General features: G+C 39.3%; 1 protein-coding gene across 1 annotated transcript; it reads right to left on the reverse strand.

The window, feature by feature from the left end:
* Nucleotides 1–22,218: 22,218 nt before the first annotated feature.
* Nucleotides 22,219–22,661, reverse strand: LOC149177241 (heavy metal-associated isoprenylated plant protein 12-like). The gene is made up of 2 exons (XM_089423347.1): nucleotides 22,584–22,661; nucleotides 22,219–22,497 (listed from the first exon to the last, which is right to left on the reverse strand). Exons 1-2 carry the CDS (start codon nucleotides 22,654–22,656, stop codon nucleotides 22,226–22,228), a joined length of 345 nt encoding a protein of 114 aa, XP_089279473.1. The 5' UTR covers nucleotides 22,657–22,661; the 3' UTR covers nucleotides 22,219–22,225.
* Between the last annotated feature and the right edge of the window lie 1,113 nt (nucleotides 22,662–23,774).

Consider the following 23,774-nt stretch of genomic DNA (forward strand, 5'->3'; position numbering starts at 1 on the left):
GCAAGGAAGTGCTGATAGTTTGTATTTGAAGAAAAGAGCATTGTATTGTTGGTGTGATCTTGCTATTTCATGAGGTGAAGAGGGATTGATGCTGGGAGGATGATGCTGGATCAGACAACTGGGTTGTAATTCTCCCTTCTATTTAATAAAGTTCTTCAAGTTTCTTCCATATGATTGTGCAATTGTGAATGTTATCATTTGTGAATGCTATTGTATGTTCATTATATATCTGATTTTGTAGTGTTTATGTTACAATAGATCAAGATGCTTTGATGGTTCTTTGCTACTGTGTTTCTACAGGTACTCTTCAAGCGGGATAAGTACGGAGAGGAGTTGCAAGCTCTATCAAGGGGGAGAAAGATCGAGCAAAGGATTAAGCAGAAGTTCCAGGTTGGTCCACTCATCTTTCTCTTATCTATTGTGCATAGAAGAAATCGTTGAATTACTTTAAATTGTTGTTTCTAGGGTAGCTTCCAAACCTAGAGGGCTAGTCGATCGAAAAGACACTAGTTTTCCCAGAAACACTAGCAGCGTCGATAGCATTTAATATTTCAAAGGAAACGACAACAGAGGGTTTAATGTCAGCATTGGCCAAACTCTATGAAAAACCCTCGGCCTCAAATAAAGTATTTCTTATGAATCATTTATTTAATATGAAGATGTCAGAAGGTGGATCTGTTGTAGACCATTTAAATGATTTTAATATAGTTACAAGTCAGTTAAGTTCTGTAGGGGTAAATTTTTATGATGAAGTTAGGGCTCTGTTATTTCTATACTCATTTCCAGAAAGTTGGAATGGTTTAGTTATGGCCATTAGTAACTCTGTCTCTGGATCTAGTACTTTAAAGTTTGTTGATGTTGTCGGTGCAATCCTTAGCGAGGAAATGCAATGGAAAAGCCCCGGTGAGACATCAGGTAATGCTTTGACTGCAGAGACTAGGGGAAGAAAAATGGAAAGAGGAAAGAGCCCTGGATATCGTAGTAAGTCAAGAAAAGGTAGATCCAAGTCCAGATCGGGGATAGTGTGCTGGAAATGTGGGAAGAAAGGACACCTGAAGAAAGACTGCAAGTCTCGGAAGGGAAAGGAAGGAGACGTGCAGCAAGAAACTAATCATGAAGCGAATGTAACAGGTGATGTGTTGCAATATGCTTTGATTCTTTCATTATAAAACATTATTGATGCCTGGATGGTAGATTTAGGGGCCTCATTCCATGCCACACCTGATAGGAAACATTTTCATGATTATGTTCAAGGAGATTTTGGACAGGTTCGATTGGGTGATGATAGACCCTGTAAAATCATTGGAATGGGTACAGTTTTCATAAAATGACAGAATGGAAATCAATGGCTATTAAAGGAGGTAAGGCATGTCCCAGATCTGAAGAAAAATATGATTTCAATAGGGCATTTGGGAGGTGAAGGTTGCGTAACTACTTTCACAAATAAAACTTGGAAGGTCACTAAAGGATCCCTGGTAATAGCGAAAGGAGGAAAGGTTGGTACATTGTATTTATGCAATGGTATTTCTAATTTTGTTAATGCTTTAACCTCTACAGGAGAAGATACGACATTGTGGCATCATAGGCTAGGGAACATGAGTGAGAAGGGGATGTAGATTCTTCACTCAAGAAATTTGTTGCCAGGTTTGAAGCATGTTGATTTAAAATTCTGTGAGAATTGTGTTTATGGAAAACAGAAGCGAGTCAGATTCCTTAGAGTTGGGAAAGAAAAGAAAATCCAAAAATTAGAGCTTGTGCATACAGATGTATGGGGACCTGCTCAAGTATCATCTCTTGGTGGCTCTCATTATTATGTTACATTTATTGATGATGTAACTAGAAAAACCTGGATTTATTGTATTTGAAATAAATCTGATGTATTTGATACTTTCAAAAAAAGGAAAGCTTTGGCTGAAAATAAGACAAGAAAAAGGTTGAAGTGTCTCCGATCAAATAATGGAGGTGAATATTGCAGCAAAGAGTTTGATGGGCACTGTTCAGAGAATGGAATTCATAGAGAGAAGACAGTTCCAGGAACACCACAAGAAAATGGTGTGTCAGAAAGGATGAACATGACAATCATGGAGCGTGCAAGGTGCATGAGATTGCATGCAAGATTGCCTTTATAATTTTGGGCAGATGCTATAGATATTGCTGTTTATCCAATAAACAAAGGGCCTTCAAGTTCCTTGGAAGGTGGTATTCCAGAGGAGGCATGGATAGGTAAAAAGGTAAACTACTCTTTTTTAAAGACTTTTGGTTGTGAAGCCTTTGTCCACATTAACAAAGAAAATAGAAGAAATCTTGAGGCAAAATCAAAGAAATGTACCTTATTGGATATGGTGTTAATGATTTTGGTTATCGCTTATTGATTATGAAAAACATAAAATCATTAGGAGCAGAGATGTCATATTCAATGAAAAGGTTTTGTATAAGCATCATATGCAGCAAAAGAAATAGGAAAAATAAAACAGAGAATACACAGTGCTTGACGAGATCATAGAAAAAGTGATGGTGCCTAAAAATCATAATGATTAACAGTCAGAACAACAAACACAGCAGCAACAATCACTTCAAACACCTGAAAGTGGTGTTATAAGATCTACCAGGATAAGTAGACCCCCTGAACAATACTCTCCTTCATTATATTATGTATTGTTGACTGATTTTGGTGAACCAGAATGTTATGAAGAAATAGTGCAGGTAGAAACCAGGAAGAAGTGGGAGCAAGCCATGAAAGAAGAGATGGACGCCTTATCACATAACCAGACTTGGGACTTAGTCAGGTTTCCTGCAGGTAAAACAACATTGTAGAATAAATGGGTTTACAAGTCGAAGGAAGAAGATGGAGGTAGAAAAAGGTATAAAGCTAGACTTGTGGCGAAAGGGTTTGCACAGAAAAAGGGTATAGACTTTGATGAAATATTTTCTCCTGTTGTTAAAATGATTTCAATCAGAACTATTTTAAGTCTAGTAGCAGCTGAAGATTTGCATCTTGAGCAGTTAGATGTAAAGACAACCTTTCTCCATGGGGATTTGGAGGAAGAGATATATATGCAGCAGCCACAAGGATATGAAGTAAAAGGGAAGGATAAACTAGTGTGCAAGTTGAAGAAGAGCTTGTATGGCTTAAAACAGGTTCCAAGGCAGTAGTATCTAAAATTTGACAGGTTTATGTTTGAACAAGGTTATACTAGATGTCACTCTGATCATTGTGTTTATCTGAAAAAGCAAAATGATGGAAGCTATATTATATTGTTATTGTATGTAGATGACATGCTTGTTGCAGGTTCTAACATGCAGGAAATAAATTTTCTCAAAAGAAAATTAGCAAACTCATTTGCAATGAAGGATTTGGGTGCTGCAAAACAAATCCTTGGTATGAGAATAACTAGAGATGGGAAGAATCGCAAATTAACATTGTCTCAAAGTGAGTACATAGAAAAGGTGTTGAAAAGGTTTAATATGAAGAATGCAAAACTAGTTAGTATACCATTGGCTAGCCATTTCAAATTAAGTAAGGAGTCGTGTCCCAAGACTCAAGAAGAAAAGGTTCATATGTCTAAAGTTCCATATGCATCAGCAGTTGGAAGCTTAATGTATGCAATGGTCTGCACAAGGCCTGATATTGCACATGTAGTGGGATTTGTAAGCAAGTACATGTACAATCCAGGAAAAGAACATTGGATGGCGGTGAAGTGGATTCTCAGGTATTTGAGAGGTACCAAAAATCAAGCATTATGCTTTGGTGGTTCAAACATTTCTCTATAGGGATATGTTGATGCAGATATGGCAGGTGATATAGATAATAGGAGGAGCAAAACAAGGTATGTGTTTACTGTAGGTGGAACAGCTATCAGTTGGGTCTCAAAACTGCAAAGTGTTGTTGCACTCTCAACAACAGAAGCAGAGTATGTTGCTGCTACAAAGGCTAGTAAAGAAATGATTTGGTTACAAAGGTTTCTGGATGAATTGGGTAAGAAGCAGGAGTTGGGCAGGTTATACAGTGACAGCTAGAGTGCCATACATCTTGCAAAGAACTCTGCATTTCATTCCAAGACTAAGCATATACAGCTCAAGTACCATTTCATACGGTCAGTGTTGGAAGATGGACAGTTGAAGCTGGAAAAGATACACACTAGTCAGAATCCTGCAAATATGTTAACAAAAGTTGTAAACAGGGAGAAACTAAGAATTTGCTCAGTTTCAATTGGTCTTCATGTATGATGAAGAAGATGAGAAACAACCAGGTCCAAAGTGGAGTCATTTTCCAGCAGATGAAGCAGCGGTGGAGTTACTATAATTAGTCTCCAAGTGGGATATTGTTGGGTGTGGACCCTGATTATCTTCTGTATTCAAAGGTATTGCCACATTGGACCCCAGTTCAAAATGGGGCGGCAATGCCGCCCATAAAATATTCGCTACAGGGGGGGTCCAGGGGGGAGCGACTGCGACATTTTGGGAGCCACCCCCTCGTGGGGGGTTTCGGGGGTAGCGCCCCTGAAGCTAAAAATAGATGTAAAATTGCCTTGTAAAAGTATAGTAATTTCTAGTCAATTTGGGTCATTCATTAAGCGGAGATATGACGGTAGAAGTTATGTTTAATTTAGGGTTTTTTGCCCTAGAAGGCAACCCCTCACTATATATGAGGGAATTGTATTGCGTTTATGTATATCTGTATTCTGAGTGAGGAAAAGAGAGGAGATTGAGAGCGAAGAGGGAGTTATAGCGAATCTGCTGTAGGTTGTATCTCTTCAGTTTGTTGGATAATATAATAAAAGAAGGATTGACTATTTCTCCATGGATGTAGCCCAAACTGGGTGAACCATGTATATCTGTGTCTCTCTTGTTTTATGCATTTTCTATGTTTATATTTCTACAATATTTTATGTGTTCCATTGCTCTATAATATATAATTTTCTAACACTAAGATGAATGACGTGGAAGCTAAGATAGATGGTGTGGAAGCTAAGATGGACAGCGTGGAAGCTGAGATGGATGATTTAAAGAAAGGCATGGAAGATTTGAAGACAGATTTGACAGTGTTTCTGCAAGAAATGCATACTAATGGTGAAAGGGTAGTAAAGGAAACTCATGATGAGAACAAAATAAATGTTAATCATAATTTCATAGACTCTAACGTTGGATCAAAGAACCACCATGTTCCAAATATCGATATGAGGAAGTTTGATGGCAAGGATCCCGGATCATGGATACTACATATGGAGCAATTTTTCGATCCCCATAACGTGCAAAACACACAAAAGGTGCATTGAAACTTTATATTTGGAACCAAATTAATTTGTACGATATCGATGGCTTTTCTCTCATAAACAAATTGTCACTTGGGCTATTTTTACGGATGAAATGATAGCACATTATGACGATACAAAAAGAAAAACTTTTTTTAGCCAATTGATAAATCTCAAACAAAAGGGTTCAATGATGGAGCACATTGAGGACTTAAAAAAATTAAATATAAGGGTAAAAGATATTGAAGAGGAGCATAGGATTGATGTCTTCATAGGGACTTTAAAATATAACATCCAACATGAGATTCGCCTTTGGGAACCCAATTCATTGGAGAAGGCATTTAGGTTTGCAAGAAAAATGGAAAGAAAAATTATGGCAACAAGGAAGCCTACCACTCACAATCATAAATATGGAAGGGTCAGTTCCCCTAGCCATCCACAACCTACAAGGTTGACACCACAACAATTAGAAGAAAAAAGAGCAAAAGGGCTTTGTTACAGTTGTGATAGAAAATACACCAAAGGTCATAAGTGTGCCGAGAAGAAATTATTTTACATCGATTGTGAAGAGGAGGAAGAAAAGGAACAAGAAATGTCAAAAGAAGAGGATATACACCAGGAATAAACCCGAGAAAAAGAATAAATGAATTCGACCATATCTTGTAATGCATTGGCTGGAATTACCACTCCTCAAACTATCAAGATAGAAGGGCATATCAAGAAGAAAAAGGTAATAGTGTTGATTGATTTGGGAAGTACCCATAACTTTATTCATTGTAATATAGCCAAAGAATTGAATTGCTTCCTATATCCAGCACCAGAGTTTCAAATGATGGTTGCAAGTGGAGGAACCATAAATTGCTCAGGAAAGTGCCATAATATCAAGCTATCCATGGGAGAATATGTATTGAATATCCCAGTGCTTTCCATTCCAATGGGTGGTGCTAATGTTGTACTAGGAGTCCAATGGCTACAATCCTTGGGTATAATAGCTTTTAATTTTCAAGAAATTTTCATGAAATTCTCTTCAGAAGGAAAGGAAGTTGAATTAACGGGTATCGCAGGGAAACAAAGAAATATAATCATCTCTAATGAAATGGCAAATATTCTTAGGAAAGAACAACAAGGCATAATTGCACAATTATGCTCATTAGAGGTTCCCACATTGAAATCATCCATTTATCTAGATCTCCAAAATGTATTGGACAATCATTCCAAGGTATTTGAGACTCCCAAAGGCCTCCCACCTATTCGTGATCCTGATCATGCTATTAATTTGATTCCAGGAAGTGTTCCTCCAAACATCAGGCCTTACGAATATCCCTATGTCCAAAAGAGTGAAATTGAATGTATGGTTGCAAAAATGCTAGAGGCTGGTATAATTCAACCTAGTCAAAATTCTTTCTCTGCTCCAGTAGTATTGGTTCACAAGAAGGATGGATCATGGTGCATGTGTCTAGATTATAGGGAGATCAACAAGCTCACTATTAAAGATAAATTTCCCATTCCTATCATTGATGAATTATTGGATGAATTGCATGGATCAATTTACTTCATCAAGTTGGATCTTTGTTTAGGATATCATCAAATCAGAATGAAGACTGAAGACATTCCAAAAACATCATTTAGAACTCATGAGGGTCATTATGAATTTTTGGTCATGCCTTTTGGTCTTACTAATGCACCTTCTACATTTCAAGGTTTAATGAATTCCATTTTCAAACTCTTCCTTAGAAAATTTGTGTTAGTATTTTTTGATGATATACTAATCTACAGCAAGTCTTGGAAGGATCATGTCCAACATGTTGACATGGTGCTCAAACTATTGGAGGAGAAACAATTATATGCAAAAATCTCCAAATGTTTCTTTGGAGTACAAGAGGTGGAATATCTGGGTCATATTGTATCTCATGAAGGTGTTAAGGTAGACCCTAGTAAAACTAAAACCATTAAGGAATGGAAAATCCCCACATCCATAAATCATCTACGAGTATTTCTCAAGTTGACAGGGTATTATCACAAGTTTGTTAAGAATTATGGGAGAATAGCAGCACCTCTAACAACATTATTGAAGAAAGATGCATTTTCATGGACTCCAGAAGCAACAAAGGCCTTTGAACATCTTAAAGAGGCAATGTGCAAAGCACCAATCTTAGCTACACCAGACTTCAGAAAAACATTTATTGTGGAATGTGATGCCTCAGGAAATGGAATTGGTGTTGTTTTAATGCAAGAAGAAAGACCCATTGCTTTTGAAAGTCGTCCAATGAAAAGAAAGTATTTACACAAAGCTATTTATGAGAAGGAAATGTCGGCAATATTACATGCACTTAAGAAATGGTGACCCTACCTAATGGGAAGACACTTCAAGGTAAAAACAGATCATGATAGTCTTAAATACTTTTTAGAGCAAAGATTATCTTTAGAAGAACAACAAAAATGTGTCACAAAGATGTTGGGTTATGACTTTGAAATCATCTACAAAAAATGGAAGCAAAATGTTGTGGCAGATGCACTCTCAAGAAAGGATGAGGATGTGGAAACATTTCTTTGCGCGATTTCTATTATCCAACTAGATTGGATAAACGAAGTAAGGGGTGAATGAAAGAATGGCGAGGAAGTGTGGGCACTCATTCAAAAGATACAACAAGATCCCATTACATCTGATACATTTAGATGGAAAAATGATTCGTTATGGTACAAGGATCAGTTATACCTATGTAAGAATTCCTAACTCAAACAAAAGATTCTTAGGGAATTACACACCTCTCCCTTAGGAGGGCACTCAGGATTTCTAAAAACCCACCACAGGGTTAAGAAGGATTTCTTTTTGGGATGGCCTTAAATCGGATATTAAAAAGTTTGTGGCGGAATGTTTGGTTTACCAATCAAATAAATTTGAAAAAATTAAGACCCCAGGAATATTACAACCTTGATCCATTCCAAGCCAACGTTGGGGGGAGGTTTCAATGGATTTTATCACAGGTTTACCCAAGTTCGAAGGAAAGAGTGTTATCATGGTGGTAGTTGACAGACTTACAAAGTATGCACACTTTTGTGCATTATCTCATCCATTTAAAGCAAGTACAGTTTCTATTGCATTTATGGAAACAATTCAAAAGCTACATGGAAACCCAAAGATTATTGTAAGTGACAGAGATCCCATTTTCACTGGAAATTTTTGGACATAATTATTTTCTTGTCTTGGTACTCAGTTAGCTCATAGCTTATCTTATCATCCTCAATCTGATGGGAAAACTGAGATAGTAAACAAATGTTTGGAAGGATATCTTCATTGCTTTGTCTCTGATAAACAGACATAATGGGTCAAATGGTTGCCTCTCGCTGAATGGTGGTATAACACTTCTTTCCATACTGCAACAAAAATGACTCCATTTATGGCACTTTATGGATATCATCCACCATCCATCACATCATATTTAAGAGAAAATTCTAAATTTCAAGCAGTGGAAGATCACATCGAGCGTCAACAACAAGTTCTCCAACTCTTAAAGGATAACCTCACCTTGGCGCAGAATAGAATGAAACAACAGGAAGGTCAACATTGTAGTGAAAGAAGTTTTGATGTAGGTGATTGGGTATGCCTACGGCTACAACCATATAAACAAATGTCCCTAAATCAAGCTAAGAAGGATAATAAATTATCACCAAAGTATTATGGTCTATACAAGGTGTTGCAAAAGATAGGTACTATGGCATACAAATTAGAGCTTCCTGCATCTTCCTAAGTGCACCCAATTTTCCATGTTTCATGCTTAAAGAAGGTTATAGGTGACAAGCTTCCAGTTCAAAAAATATTGCCAGATATTGATGAGGAAGGAAAAATCATATTGGAACCTGACACAGTAAAAGAAATAAGAACTCAACAGTTATGAAATCGATCAATTTTAGAGTATCTCATCAAGTTGAAGAACTTACCCATTGAAGATTCCACATGGGAGGATGATAATTTTATATAGAAGCATCCAGAACTACTCAAGTGTTGAGGACAACACTTTTTTGAAGAAGAGGGGCATGTTAGGTCCCTATAATACTAGTGATTCCCCCATTACTATTGTCGTTGTATCCCTTATTGTTATTGTTGTGCCCCTATTGTCCCCATATTGTTATTATTGTGCCCCATAGAATCCCTCTATTGTTATTTTTGTGCCTTTATATTATTATTGTTAGGTCGGCATGGTTATATTGTGACCCCTTAGACTCCTATATATAGAAAGGAAGCTTTGTCGTTTGAATCATCCAAGAATTTTTCATTTTTGTAATGTAAAGGAGGTTGCCCCCTCGAAGAGGCTGAATTCTAAGGCATTGATCTATCTTTTCTATCTTTTTGTGAGCCGGTTTCATAATTTTACTTTTGAGGTATACTAAACCCTAGTTTTGTATATGTACATCCTTCTATTATAGATTTCTCCATGTGGGCCTTGGTTACTTGTGTGGACTTATGTCCTTATTTTATGCTATACTAACTTACTTATTGTGTATATGAGGGAAGATAGAGATTTTTTATTTATCATTCATCATTCTATTGTTTTCTTTGTACTTTTCATAATACGAGGATTCATGAGGAATCACTAAGTGAAGACAAGGGTAGAGATAGACATTTTATATAAGCATTGGGAGATAACTCTTTTGTGATGCTAAGGTTTTCACTATACCTTTAAATCCTAGATAATAACATGACATAGGAGATGTTCATGTTTCTTATGGCTCTTGTTGTGATATCTCTTTTGCGATGCTAAGGTTTGCCCTATACATATAAATCCTACATAATAACATGACATGGGAGATGCTCATGTTTGTTATGGCTCTTGTTGTAGAGATAGAGTTTCCACCCTAGTAGAGGACCAAAGAGTGGAGCCAACTCAATACACGATTGTGAAGCCTTGTTCCTGCAAGACATGAGCCTAGGTTGTAGATCATGGAGGGAATAATTTTATGACTCTAAATATTTTCTTGCAAGAATATTATATTCTTATATCCTTTATGTCCCATGGAGGTCTTGGTGATTGAGTTGATGCTATTGTTAAAGATTTAGAGTTTGAGGATTTGTTGTAGTGGCTGCAACACCCTCCAAAATTTTGGCCTGCATTCAATTACAGAGACTTCCTTGGGTTTTTCCTTGATATTTGCAAGCACTTGGGCTCATTCCGTGAGCTCATGTTGAGTCTTTGAACCCTCCTCGCTTGACCTTTCAATGGACAACTTTTTGCATGTTGGTCACAATGTCATGCTTGCAGCCATGTTCTGGCCATGCACAATGTCCTGCTTCATGTGAACAAGTTGTATTTTCTATGTGAACATCCATCACACTCACACACGAAGTTGTATGCATTGTCGCAAAAGTGTCGTTGCGGTTGTTCAACGATATCTGACAAGTGTCACACTTGTCGCTTGCACCATCAGTCAATAACAATGAGTATATGTTGTCTTGATGGTTTGAGGCATCTTGTCGCTGAGTCATGTTGAGTGTGTGTTCATAAGGTTACCTAAGCACAAGTTCACTCCCTCAAACACTTAGTCATTTTGATGAAGTTCTGATTACCAGATCACCCTCCAACAGCCAGACCCTCAGTGAGCTGCATTGCACAGATTCAACTCTCAGTGACTATGTATTGCTACCCATAATTTCGCAAAGCTTGAGGCTACCTCCCTAGTAGTTAGCACTGCACAACCCTTGAATTGACTCGACCGACTATCACCAAAAACAACGCATAAGTTTCCTAGCAAGCCTTTTCAATCTGCTTTGCCTGCAAGCACATCAACCAAACCTCTAGCTAGTCAACCAAAGAGTTTAACTAGGTAGTGACCCAGAGACTCACTCCCTTAAAAAATTGTGCAAAAGTTGCAAAGCATGCCCACTCCGCTAACTAAAGAAACTGTGCAGACATGCAGGATAGACACCCTGTGTCTGTCACTAAATCCCTAAAAAAAATTCACAACTTTTCCATCCAGTCACCCAGTCAGTTGGCCTGCTGCTCACCCGGAAAACTATGCAGTTTTCATGCGCAGTCTCCCAGCTGGCCAGCATCCTGCTCAACTCAAAAACTATGATGGGATGTTCAGTAGGCCAGCCTTCCAGCAATTGCACAGTTTTTGCAAGTAGCACTCCCACAGCCCTCTGCCAAGACCTTGAAAAAATGGCGTATCTTTTCCCATCAAGCCTCCTGCTCCCCGGAGGAATTGTGCAGTTTTTGCTGCCAACCCCCTTTGCTCCCTACACTGCTTCTCTAAAAAAATTGTGCAGATTTTCCCTCCAGCCGAGCTAGATCCCACGGAAAGTCACTACTGATCCAGAATGTCCATCTTAGTCTCCCAGTGACTTCTGCATAAATTTTCACCGGCAGTGCCCAGAGCCCGCATCCTAGCTTGAAATCTTCCTTGTGCAGTTTCATACCCTTATCCTCTCTCCCGGTCACTTGCATCCAAAAGTGAATGACAATGCATCATGGTAGACAAGGAGATTTATGGATTGGATGTTGTCTCGTCATGAGTGATTGCAGATACAGGTACATGGATGATACATGACGTGACAACGAACGTGATGAACAAGGAGAGCACATGCGAGGAGATTTTTTTGTGAATAAACGAACGAAGAATGCATGCAAGGATATTTTTTCACAAATAGACAATGCGTTTGAGGAGAATTTTTTGTGAATGGACAATGTATGCAAGGACATTTTTTCACGAACAGACAATGTATGCAAGGAGATTTTTTTGCGAATGGACAATGCATGCGAGGAGATTTTTTTGCGAATGGACAATGCATGCGAGGAGATTTTTTCACGAACGGATGAACACGTGAAGCATGCCAAAGTACAAGAAAAGGAGAAACGTGCACATGCAAGATCAGTCGAACACCAAGACCATCGAAGACTCCCCACACCTTGCCATGTAGAGGTGAAGCTATGATACACCAAGAGCACATCCATCACTCAGCAGCATTGAAGCTCGACATGGACACCACCAGCAACATGAACATACCAGTACTGTCGTGTCGAGTCATGTCATGAGTCAGGTCGCCCACATCACTACTATGGGCCATACTATTATAATTCAATTTAATGTAACGTGGAAGTCCAAGAGACCCACATGTAATTTGAAGAGTCGTGTAAAGTTGAAAAGTCATGAAAGTCAAATAGTCATGAGGGAAGTCAAATTGTCACAATGGCCAATTGTACCCTTGGTTATAAATAACCCTCATTTGTACATGCAAAATACTTTTGACCTTGGCTCCTCCCACATAACCTTGAGAGTTTGTAATATTGTCTTTGAGGAGGGAGTAGTGCCTCCAATGCCCCGCTTATGGTGTTAGTGATGCATGGTGTATTAATGTGTCTTGGAACTTTTGCTTACTTTAGAAGCATGCTAACAGGCCAACACGTTTTCACCCATGTATTGTAACTGTTTGTAAGACTATTCTTTGGACACTTGTAATGCATGTTGCTTTAACCTATGCTAAGATAGTTGAACTATTTTGGTTGTTCTAATACATATTCTTATGAAAATGTGTTGTATAAGTTGTTAATGTTGTCTTGAACGTGTGGGCTACCTCGCCGGACATGAGACATAACCATTCCCATAAAATTGTTATAACAATCGTCGCACTCGCATGGACTATTTCATTGGTTGTCGTACGCGCCATTCGTTCATTGTGTGTTTGTGACTACCGCATCTGTGTGGACTACTCCGCCAGAAGCTGCACATGTCCTGTTGTGTTGTGTGTCTCTGACAGATTTGGGACTCTTCCCTTTCGACTAGAGACTCACTTCCACCCTCTCCCTCACCAGTGAAAGAACCTTGACACAAGTAACATTAGCACTCACCAGGCACGCGAACCTCATTGTTCGAAGACAAAGAAAACCACTCTCACGTGTTGACAAGCAAGAGCTAAGGCATATCTTTAAGATAATGGTAACCATGTTATCGTATCGGATGGGACTCCTACACTAAATGGTGTGAGGTCTAGTTGGGACTTCATACCAAGGAGATACCCTGAATGTTGGCAGGTCCAGCACCGTTAAAATTTATGGCGCTTAAAGGAGGGCCAGATGAAAAGCTGAGCCCTTTACATCTGGTTTGAATCTCTTATGAAATGGATCATACACAATTCATGCTCCCAGGGTGTTTCTCTCATTTCTCCCATAATCAACTACCAATCCCCGATGAGCTTCTCAATCACTTGTCCTTGTTAAAATTTGATGGTGAGCACAAAACATCCGTAACCGAGCACATTTATGATTTTCTTCATTTCTGTGAATCTCATGAAATCAATAGTGATGAGATTGTTTGCATACTTTTCTTCATCACCCTTGAAGGTAGTGCTAATCAGTGGTGTCATACCCTGCCACGTGCTTCCATCCATTCCCTTCTCACTTTCCTCAAGGATCTCCATCAAGCCTTCAATAAGTGTGACCACCAAGATGTCTATGAAAGAATCTCTCGTCTAAGAATGAAGCCTGGTGAATCAATTGAGGACTTTGCTACCCACTTCCTTTACCTCTGTCACAAAATTTTTGAACGGTTTGTGGACCTTGACTTCATGAGCCAAGAGCTGAAACTCTTGGTTCATGTCTCCCGAAATGGTGAACCTCTTGATTTCCCTTCTTCCTCGACTCTTGCGGATCACAACACCCCTCATGTCTCGAAGAAGGTGCCCCCTTGCAGTAACAACAAAGCTAAGAAATTTGTGCAGTGGTTTCCCCCTCGTAGTGGTCGTAACGATGAGAAATCCATGCAACATGTTCCCAACCCATCTTCTCAGTTGTCTCCCACACCGACGGAGGAAATTCCAGAGGTGCTCAGAAAGCCTATGGCAAAGACTCATTCCTCCATTTTGCAAGGAGGACATCACCATCCATAACCCAAGTCTCGAGTCTAATCTGTATCTCTTCCATCCTCCATCATTTACAGGCCATGACTCCCTGTACCATGACTCGCTTGAACCATATGCTTCACAAGCTAGCAACACCCTCTTGATTCTCAAGTTGCTGGCTAAAATTGTGGTTATGTGTAAGGGAGTCTCATTATATAGGCGGAGGAGTAGGAAGGTGAAGACACAATCAATTCCTCTTCTATGTTTAAAACTGGTTCACATCAAAACATTGAGCTTCCATTATTTATTGATTCTCAATCCGTGAATATTGGTGAAACATCGTCCACAATTAATTCTTTCGATCAACCTCCAGTCTTGGGCTTTCATCACTCCCATGCTTTCGTATGTTGTGATGAACACCCAAGCACATCACGTGATATGTTTTTCTCTCATGTACACTCTAACTCAGAACTACAATGCACACTTGTCAAAGAAGATGTCCATATCAAAAGTTCCTTTGCACCCCACTTGCCCGTGTGCCCTACCATTCACAACGCATCTACATGTGGTGGAAATTCTCCTTGTTTCTTGCTTCTTCATCTTACGAATTATCTCCTCAATCGACACAAGGGAGTGAAGTTGTCCATGATGAAAACAGTCTCAATGCACAAGACTCTTCCCACTTGTCATCATCTTGTGTGTTGCATGAAGACATCTCGTCAATTCAGCTTGCTAAAATTTTTGATGAAGCCTATGAGAGAGATGGTTGTTATCCTAAGAGAAGTTTTGAAATCAGCAACAACAGCTATCCTCAAGCCATGAATGATCTGGTTCACGTCTCAAAAATGCATTTTTCCAATTCTGGAAAGTTTCGAGACGTGCCAAGGAGTCAAGGCACTTCAATGTCCGCTGATGGTCATGTCAGGGACTTGCGACTCTGGTAAGCCCCTCAAACCAAATCAGATCTCATTTCTCATGCACAACCTATCTATCTACATGGTTGCACTCGACATGGATCCCCATGTAAAAAATATATTTACTATTCCGGGTGTGATATTTCAAAATTTCAAAATTTCGCTAGTGACCGAATCCACGAGTCTGTTACAGTATGTTCATCTTCATGCACCTCTCTTACATCCAATTCAAGTTGGGAGTGTTCATCCCTCATGCAATCATGAAACAACGATGTTGATCATCTCGAAGACTATCTTTGTCCAGAATCATATTTATCGAGTGTTCTCTCTCGTAATCAGCTCCTTGGTATTCTTGCGAATTTGGCACATCAAATCTGCCTACTCATCACACCAAAAATCTCCTTATGTGATGACGAGCACATAATCTTTCACGCTAATCAAGTTACTCTCATTTCACCACACCCCAACTGGTTTCACACATTCACAGTGCTAGCATTGCTTCTACATTTCTGCGATGACCATGATTCTTGCGCAATTTTTCACCAGTTGCAGGTGGGTGTTCTATCATATCTAGCACACAACAACCTTAATTCCCTCATTGAGAGCATTCGCAAGATTTTTTCAAAAATTATCTTTGTTCATGTCAAACTAGGAATCTAACATCTCGACCAACTGGCCTGATTTTTCTTCTATCTTGGGTGGCTTTCATGCATTTTATCATTTTCCCAACAGTACATCCAATGACAGTCACTTCGTGCACTATGATCTTCACCATGTGACATCTTTCTCTTCAGACTTCTGTCAAGCAGGTGAGGCACCTCAGCCTCCGTTGATGGCTATGGCAGGCCCTCAATTTCTTGAAACGACTGAAGAGAATGACCAGATCTATCTACTCGTACTAGATTCCCATCATGATCCCCTCTCTCAAATCAGGAATCCATCTTCTCAAAGATCACAAGTCTTTCAAAACAACCATCATGAATTTTATGATCCAATCGATGAATCGCTGGAACAATCTTACATAGTGAGCCATGTTGCAGGGAACAAGCTTCAATCCTTCCTCACACTCGCTAAGAAACTCGGTGCAAAAGGACATGCACTCGCAAGAGGCCTCTGAGGTTTGTTGAGAAATGGTAGCCACTGAAGAGGTAAGAATATTTGTTGGGTGGTTGTGACACATCTTTTTGCCTAGAGCCGAGACCTTCTCTCTCGTGTGCAGGTTTGTCAAGTTTTTGTATTTTCTATTGAACATTGTTTTTATCTGTTTTAATTGCTTGTATCTTTATGGTTGTAGGTCGGGTACGCCTATAGTGGCTTCACTGGAAGTTTCATTTCACGTAACCCCAACCGATTAGTGTATGAGTAGGAGTAGTGTTTGCTTTCTTACTTGTCTTTTCTTTCTAGTTTGCATGTTTGTTTGCTTGCTCACTTTTCTTGCTTGTTGTCTTTTCATCTTACTTTTCTATTTCTATTCTGTTTATTTTGTTTGCTTAGTATGCTACTATTTTTGGTTTTGTAAATAAGTGCTTCCCTATACCAAGTTTTGGCTTTTGAATGAGTATGTGGCTAAGATCTAAAGAGTCGTATGACAATGCAACACTTGGCCAGTCCCGTGTCTATCTTCTCTGGGATTGGTTATAACCTTCACCCAATAAAGTCTTGACGGAAAATACGTGTCGTTTGTAAGGGAAGCTTGGGTCCAACCATGAACCTGTGCCCACACTGGGAAACCCCATGCCATTACTCATCCTTCTACTTTGTGTGTTTAGGCTCATCCAACTAGTAAAATGGAGAAGGGGAAATCTAAACGCGCAAACCTATGTCAGAGGACTTACATGCTTCTTTGAAGGAACAACCTCTTCTTCTCTCAATAAGTTGGGATCCCTCTTCTGCCCCCTAAAAAAACAAGTGCCTATGCATAGTGATCTTTAAATAACAAAGGCAAAAGAAGAGAAAGACTTCCTGCAAAAAGAGGTGAAGCATGCAACTCCACCGGGGTACTGACCAGGCTCGCTGGTAGTGGAGCAATATGTGTGTTATTATGTGACTTCGTCAGGGTACTGTCCAGGCTTGCTGGAAGAGGATCAACACCAAAGATGAAAACTTATAGTCTAAAATTTTTTAACTCACGAGCCAAACTACCCTTCCTGATTTCGAAATACTATGATCAAGCTACAACTTGTTGTTGTGCTCGACTGAGTTGGTGAAAGGTGAACCATGTTTGTCCATGGGGTAAGTGCAGAAGCCGAAGTAACCCACACAGCAATTCAATACTCCCTCAGAGACCAAGGCCTTGTGTTGTCAATCAACCAAAAAAAAGAAGTTGGAATTCAACCAGTCTGTCACCAAGTGTTGTAGCGGCTATAACACCCTCCAAAATTTTGGCCTGCATTCAATTTTGGAGCCTTCCTTAGGCTTTTCCTTGATGTTTGCAAGCACGCAGGCTCATCCTGTGAGCTCGTGTTGAGTCTTTGCACCCTCCTCACTTGATCATTCAATGAACAAATTTTTGCATGTTGGTCACAATGTCATGCTTGCAACCATCTTCTAGCCATGCACAAGGTCCCGCTTTATGTGTACAAGTTGTATTTTCTATGTGAACATCTGTCACACTCACACATGAAGTTGTATGCACTATCGCAGAAGTGTCGTTGCAGTCGTTCAACGATCTATCACAAGTGTCGCGCTTGTCACTTGCACCATTAGTTAGTGACACTGAGTATATGTTGTCTTGACGGTTTGAGACGTCTTGTCACTGAGTCATGTTGGGTGTGTGTTCGTAAGGTTACGTAAGCACGATTTCACTCACTCACACACTTAGTCATTTTTGTGAAGTTTTGATGACCGGATCACCCTCCAACAGTCAGACCCTCGCTGAGCTCCATTGCATAGTTTTAGCTCTCAGTGATTATGTACTGTTGCGCAGAATTGCGTAGAGCTTGAGGCTGCCTCCCAAGCAATCTGCACTACGCAACCCTAGAACCAACTCGATCAAATGTCACCCATAACAGCACATAAGTTTCCCAGCAAGCCATTTCAATTTGCATTTCCCACAAGCACATCAACCAAGTCTCAATCTAGTCAACCAGAGAGTTTGACCAGGCAGTGACCCTGGGACTCACTCCCCTAAAAAATTGCGCAAAATCTACAAAGCATGCCCACTCCGCTGACTGAAGAAATTGTGAAAACATACTAGACATACATCCTATGTCCATCACTATCTCCCTAAAAAAATTGTGCATTTTTCCAGCCAGTCATTCGGCCTACTGCTCACCCGGAAAACTGTGTAGTTTTCCAGCTAGTCATCCAGCCTACTGCTCACCCAAAAAACTACGCAGTTTTCATGAGCTGTCTCCCAGCATCCCGCTCAATTCAAACACTGCGATGGGATGTTCAATAGGCCAGCCTCCCAGCAATTATGCATTTTTTTCCAGTAGCACTCCCGCAGCCCGCTGCGAGCTCCCTGGAAAAATTGTGCATTTTTTCCCAGCAAGCATCCTGTTACCCGCTGCCAGCTCCCCGAGGGAATTGCACAGTTTTTGCTACCAACCCCCTCTGCTACCTACATTGATTCCCTCAAAAAATTATGCAGATCTGCCCTCCAACCGAGCTAGATCCTGCAAATAGTCAGTGCTAATCCCGATTGTCCATCTTAGTCTCCTAGTGACTTCTGCATAATTTTCACCAGCAGTGCCTGGAGCCTGCATCCCAGCTTGAAATCTGCCTTACGTAGTTTCATAACCTTGTCCTCTCTCTCGGTCACCTGCATCCAAAAGCAAATGACGATGCATCATGGTAAACTAGGAGATTTATGGATTTGATGTCATCTCGTCATGAGTGATTGCAGATATAGGTACATGGATGAGACATGACGCGACGATGAACAGGATGAACAAGGAGAGCACATGTGAGGAGATTTGTTCGTGAACAGATGAATGGAGAATGCATGTGAGGACATATTTTTTTGAACAGACAATGCATGCGAGGAGATTTTTTCATGAGCAGACAATGTATGCGAGGAGATTTTTTGGGGAAGAGACGAACACGTGAAGCATGCCAAAGTACAAGCGAAGGAGTGACGTGCACATACAACATCAAAAGAACACCAAGGCCATTGAAGACTCTGCACACCTTTCCATGCGGAGGTGAAGCTATGATACACCAAGAGCACATCCATCACTCAACAACACTGCAACTCGACATGGACACCAACAGCAGCATGAACACACTAGCATTGTCATGTTAATTCATGTCATGAGTCATGCTGGCCACATCACTATTGTGGGTCAGGCCCATACTGTTGTAAATCAATGTAATGTAACGTAGAAGTCTAAGAGACCCACATGTAATCTGAAGAGTCATGTAAAGTTGAAAAGTCTTGAAAATCAAATAGTCATGAGGGAAGTCGAATAATCACAAGCACCAGTTGTACCCTTGGCTATAAATACTCCTCATTTGTACATGCAAAATACTTTTCACCTTGCCTCCTCCCACATAGCCTTGAGAGTGTGTAATCTTCTTTTTGAGGAGCGAGCAGTGGCTCCAATGCCCCGCTTATGGGGTTAGTGATGTATGGTATACCGATGTGTTTTGGAAGTTTCGCTTACTTTAGAAGCCTGTTAACAGGCCACCACGTTTTCACACATGTATTGTAATTGTTTGTAAGGCTATTCATTGGACACTTGTAATGCATGTTGCTTTAACCTGTGTTAAGACAGTTGAACTATTTTGATTGTTCTAATACATATGCTTATGAAAATGTGTTGTATAAGTTGTTAACGATGTCTTGCCCGTGTGGGCTACCTCGCCGCACACTACACAAAACCATTCCCATAAACTTGTTATAATGACTGTCACACTCGTGTGGACTATTCCGCTGGGTGTTGTATGTCTCATCCATTCATTGTTGTTTGTGACTGTCGCATCCGTGTGGACTAATCCGCCCGAAGCTGCGCATGTCCTCCTATGTTGTGTGTCTCAAATAGAGTTGGGACTCTTCCCTTTCGCTTAGAGACTCACTTCCACCCTTTCCCTCGGCAATGAAAGAACCTTGACACAAGTAACACTAGCACTCACCAGGCACGCGAACCTCATTGTTCAAAGATAAAGCAGACCACTCTTACGTGCTGACAAGCAAAAGCTAAGACATATCTTTAAGATAATGACAACTGGGTCATCGTACCGGTTGGGACTCCTACACCAAATGGTGTGAGATCTAGTTAGAACTTCATACCGGGGCGATCCCCTGAATGTTGGTGGGTCCAACATCGTCAACAGGATTCAAACCCTTGGATGTACTTGTAGATTTGGAGGGTAACACTAGAGTTTTTTTTACCATGTACTTGTGTGATGCAACATTGCTTAAACCTATGAAACACAACAATGTTGTTATAAATATCTTATGTGATACAAAACAGATGTTTGAACTAATGAGGACATGCCACTATTGATGCTTGTTTATTGTGGATCTTTGTTAATGGCTAAGGTTTTTATGGTTTCCCTAATTGTTTTTCTTTATAGCTTATAGATTGCATGGTCTTGTGATAAGTTACACATATTTAATGAAATTCATTTTTTTTACATATATCATGAAATTTCTACTTGTCCAAAAATATATAATAACATATTTAACCTCTAGCATTTTAATAATTGTTGTTCATATTAATTTTACATGGCACAAAAAAATGAATTTGCTAAGTGATTTAACAAATACTTAGAACATAAAAAGGTGTATTTACAACTCCAAATAAACTTATGGATACTCTAGTATATGGTTGGAAAAGTGTGCCGTTAAGGTGACTTCAAACTTGTTGCTATTTAACCTATCGTATCTTTTCTCTTAAACTAACATGTATTTGGTTCAAATGAAGTGAAATATTGTTCCGCTTTTGGCACCATAAATTAATATACAAAAAAATCATCTTTCTGCATCTTCATATCGCACTCAAGTCATTTTCATCAATTATTATCACACTCAAGTAAGAGAAGGTGTAGAGCTTGTTTCCTGTTCTCATGCTTGACATAGAGAAGCTAATTCTTTTTCGAACCGATGGATGAGATATTGGTGTTTTGATTTGATAATATTTGGATTGGATTTGATGGTGATATTGCACACCATTTTTATGTATTATTGTTGAACTTTCCGATCTAGAATGGATAATTTATATAAAAAAACGCACTATCAACTTTTTTAAGGAGACCTTAATACGTAAATGTTCTCCATTCCATTCCATGAGAGGATTAAAGGCAACGCATTTTTTTGGACTGAGAAATAGAATTGCGCTTACACTGTTCATCATTATCGTTTTTCTTGCTGCCGTCGTCCACCATGGCGAACAACCCAAATTCAAACCCAAAATCATGTTTATAAAACACCTCCAAAATATCCCCTTTATAGATTTTGTTATAGTGGAATGGAAGTTTCGTGCAATTTCGATTTTTTTTGGCAGGCTTTACCAGTTCTTAGTGTAGATGAGATGTTATAATTAAAATGAAAACACATCTTATTATTATTTTAGAATTTTGGTATTTGGAATGAATTTTCAAACAGTCTTACTCATAATTTATAAAAAAGATTCTTCGAAATAGTAAATTTTAGTCTCTAGAATCACACCCATAATATATATGGGACTTTTCGAGATAGTAAATTTGAGCTTTGTGATTCAAATAATTTTATAACATATAGTCCCACCGATGGTTCATAGAAAGGATTTTTTGAAATAGTATGTTTGAGCTTTGTGATTCAAATAATTTTACAAGCATGGAATTTAGTTGTATAGTTATATATTAAAAGCACATCGGCAATCTCAACAAAAAAATTCTAAGAAAATAAAATTAAAAATCTCATAAAAAATTCTATAAAAATAAAATTAAAATTAAAAAGAAGATCGAAGGGTAGCTCTAAATTGCCCAGTGGTTCGCACCAGAATCTTTTTTCTGGGCCTTTGTCGGCTGTTTAACCCGGGCTTCCCTTCAACTAGCTACTGAACATCCTCTGGGGATGTCATCTGCAATAAATAGTTGCAGACCTAGTAAATACATCTGTATATTTAAGGAAGTAAGTAATCCCCCATTGTCCCATTACCTCTGAAAGTAACTAGTTCCCAGCTGCTGCTGCAGCACCAGAAGCAGCTTACATCGTCTCCTGAAATTCCCTTGAGACCACCCGTTGTCTCCCCCATATGCCCATACTTTCCACCATAAAGAAGAAATAGGACGAGATAGGTCTAACAGATTGTACAGCCATTGGGATCCTCACCTCTCACGACAGTATATGAAGAGTATCCTTCATAAGGCCCGTACCCATATTGGGGATTCACTTGATGATGATACACAACTGCCGGAGTCTCTGCAGCCGCCTTCTCTTCTTTGGAAGGACCCACGCTCAGCAGCTCTCTGAATCCGAGCTTCATCAGTTTCTTTGCCAGAAGCACGGGATCTGCTTCTCCGATCACAGTTATCTCCCTCTTCTGCATATCAACTGCAACAGACTCTACGCCTGCACTCAAATATCATATCACTAATCAAAACCCAATTCTCATTGTAACGAGAATTGCAATGGATAAATATTGGATTGATAGTTACCTTCAACAGCTGCAACTGCTCTCATGGCCCTTCTCTTGCTTTTCTCGTCTTCGATCGCCACTTTCAGCACCATTTTCTGCAAATATAACACATGCAGGACCATCATTGTCAGTTAATCGTTTCGATAATTCATGATCGCAGAATTTCTAAATCGATGATTCTGATTCAACATAGAGTTAGAGTTAGAGTAGTGACATACCTTCATATTTGACAGCCTTCTAAAACTGTCAATGATATGTGCAGAAGGCAAGCAGAAATTAATCGAATGGCACTGGGAGCCTTCAGTTTAATGAAAGCTCGAAGAGTCACGAGCTCAGAGAAGTTGGCGTGAATGAAGGAGAGCCCTACACATATAAATCGTAATCGTTGTGCTTTGTGCAGAAGAAGAGCTGTGCTACGCGGGCGGCGGCGCGTTTCAACGCGTCGGAAAGACGACCAAGGCAGAATCTTTGTCGACAGGGAAAAGTAGCTGCCATAGGTGGTGGGTTCCACCAGCAGTTGAGCGGGTCTTCTAAAGTCTTCTCAGTCGTTGTAAGTTTATTGTGGACAAGGAAGTGTCTACTGAGGTTAGTGATTCGAGTTATAAAAGTAATTGGAATTTGGGTTAAAATTTTTTAAAAATTCTTGCATCAGCTGTGTTTGAATCTTGATGGTGAAAATGGATTCAAGCACCATCAAAAAGCTTTGGGACACCTAAAACTTTGAAGTAAACCTATGAGGCATTCAAAGCTTTGAAGTTCGGCAGCTATAACCTAGATTCACAAAATTCCCTCCTAGATTTTATGAAAATCTTGCTAGAATTTACATAATTTTCAAGGCCAAAAGAGTCCAGTGAGACTACCACATTTTCTAATTTCCCTGTCTTTTAACTACTTTGACGCAAAGCTTTGTGGGCTTTAGTAATTCCATGATATAAGTATATTTCTAATTTATAGATGAAATGGTTTTTTAGAGTGGTTAATTTCAATCAAATTAGGGTAGAGATTTTTAAATATTTTGAATGATCTAACAGTTTTTATGGATACTTAATCTATCTATAGATTCAAAAATATATCTTAAACAACCAAAAGTCACAATCTTCGTTGGAATTGTATTAAAGAATTAAGGTGAAAAAACCATTTCCTTTTGTAAATTAGAACTTGTGTACTCATTGGTAACCAGAGAAATCATATTTTATTTATTTTTTGTAAT

Source organism: Pinus tabuliformis, chromosome 4_1 (genome assembly GCF_031772625.1).
Source record: "Pinus tabuliformis cultivar Carrire ecotype Pingquan chromosome 4_1, CPIR1, whole genome shotgun sequence".
NCBI classification, from domain to species: Eukaryota; Viridiplantae; Streptophyta; class Pinopsida; order Pinales; family Pinaceae; genus Pinus; species Pinus tabuliformis.

Bases quoted from the DNA above. Each gene is read 5' to 3' on its own strand.
- LOC149177241 (XM_089423347.1), bottom strand. From the start codon at position 22,656: ATGGTGCTGAAAGTGGCGATCGAAGACGAGAAAAGCAAGAGAAGGGCC. The intron at 22,498-22,583 runs GTAACTATCAAT...ATTTGAGTGCAG, and splicing joins AGCAGTTGCAGCTGTTGAAG to GCGTAGAGTCTGTTGCAGTT.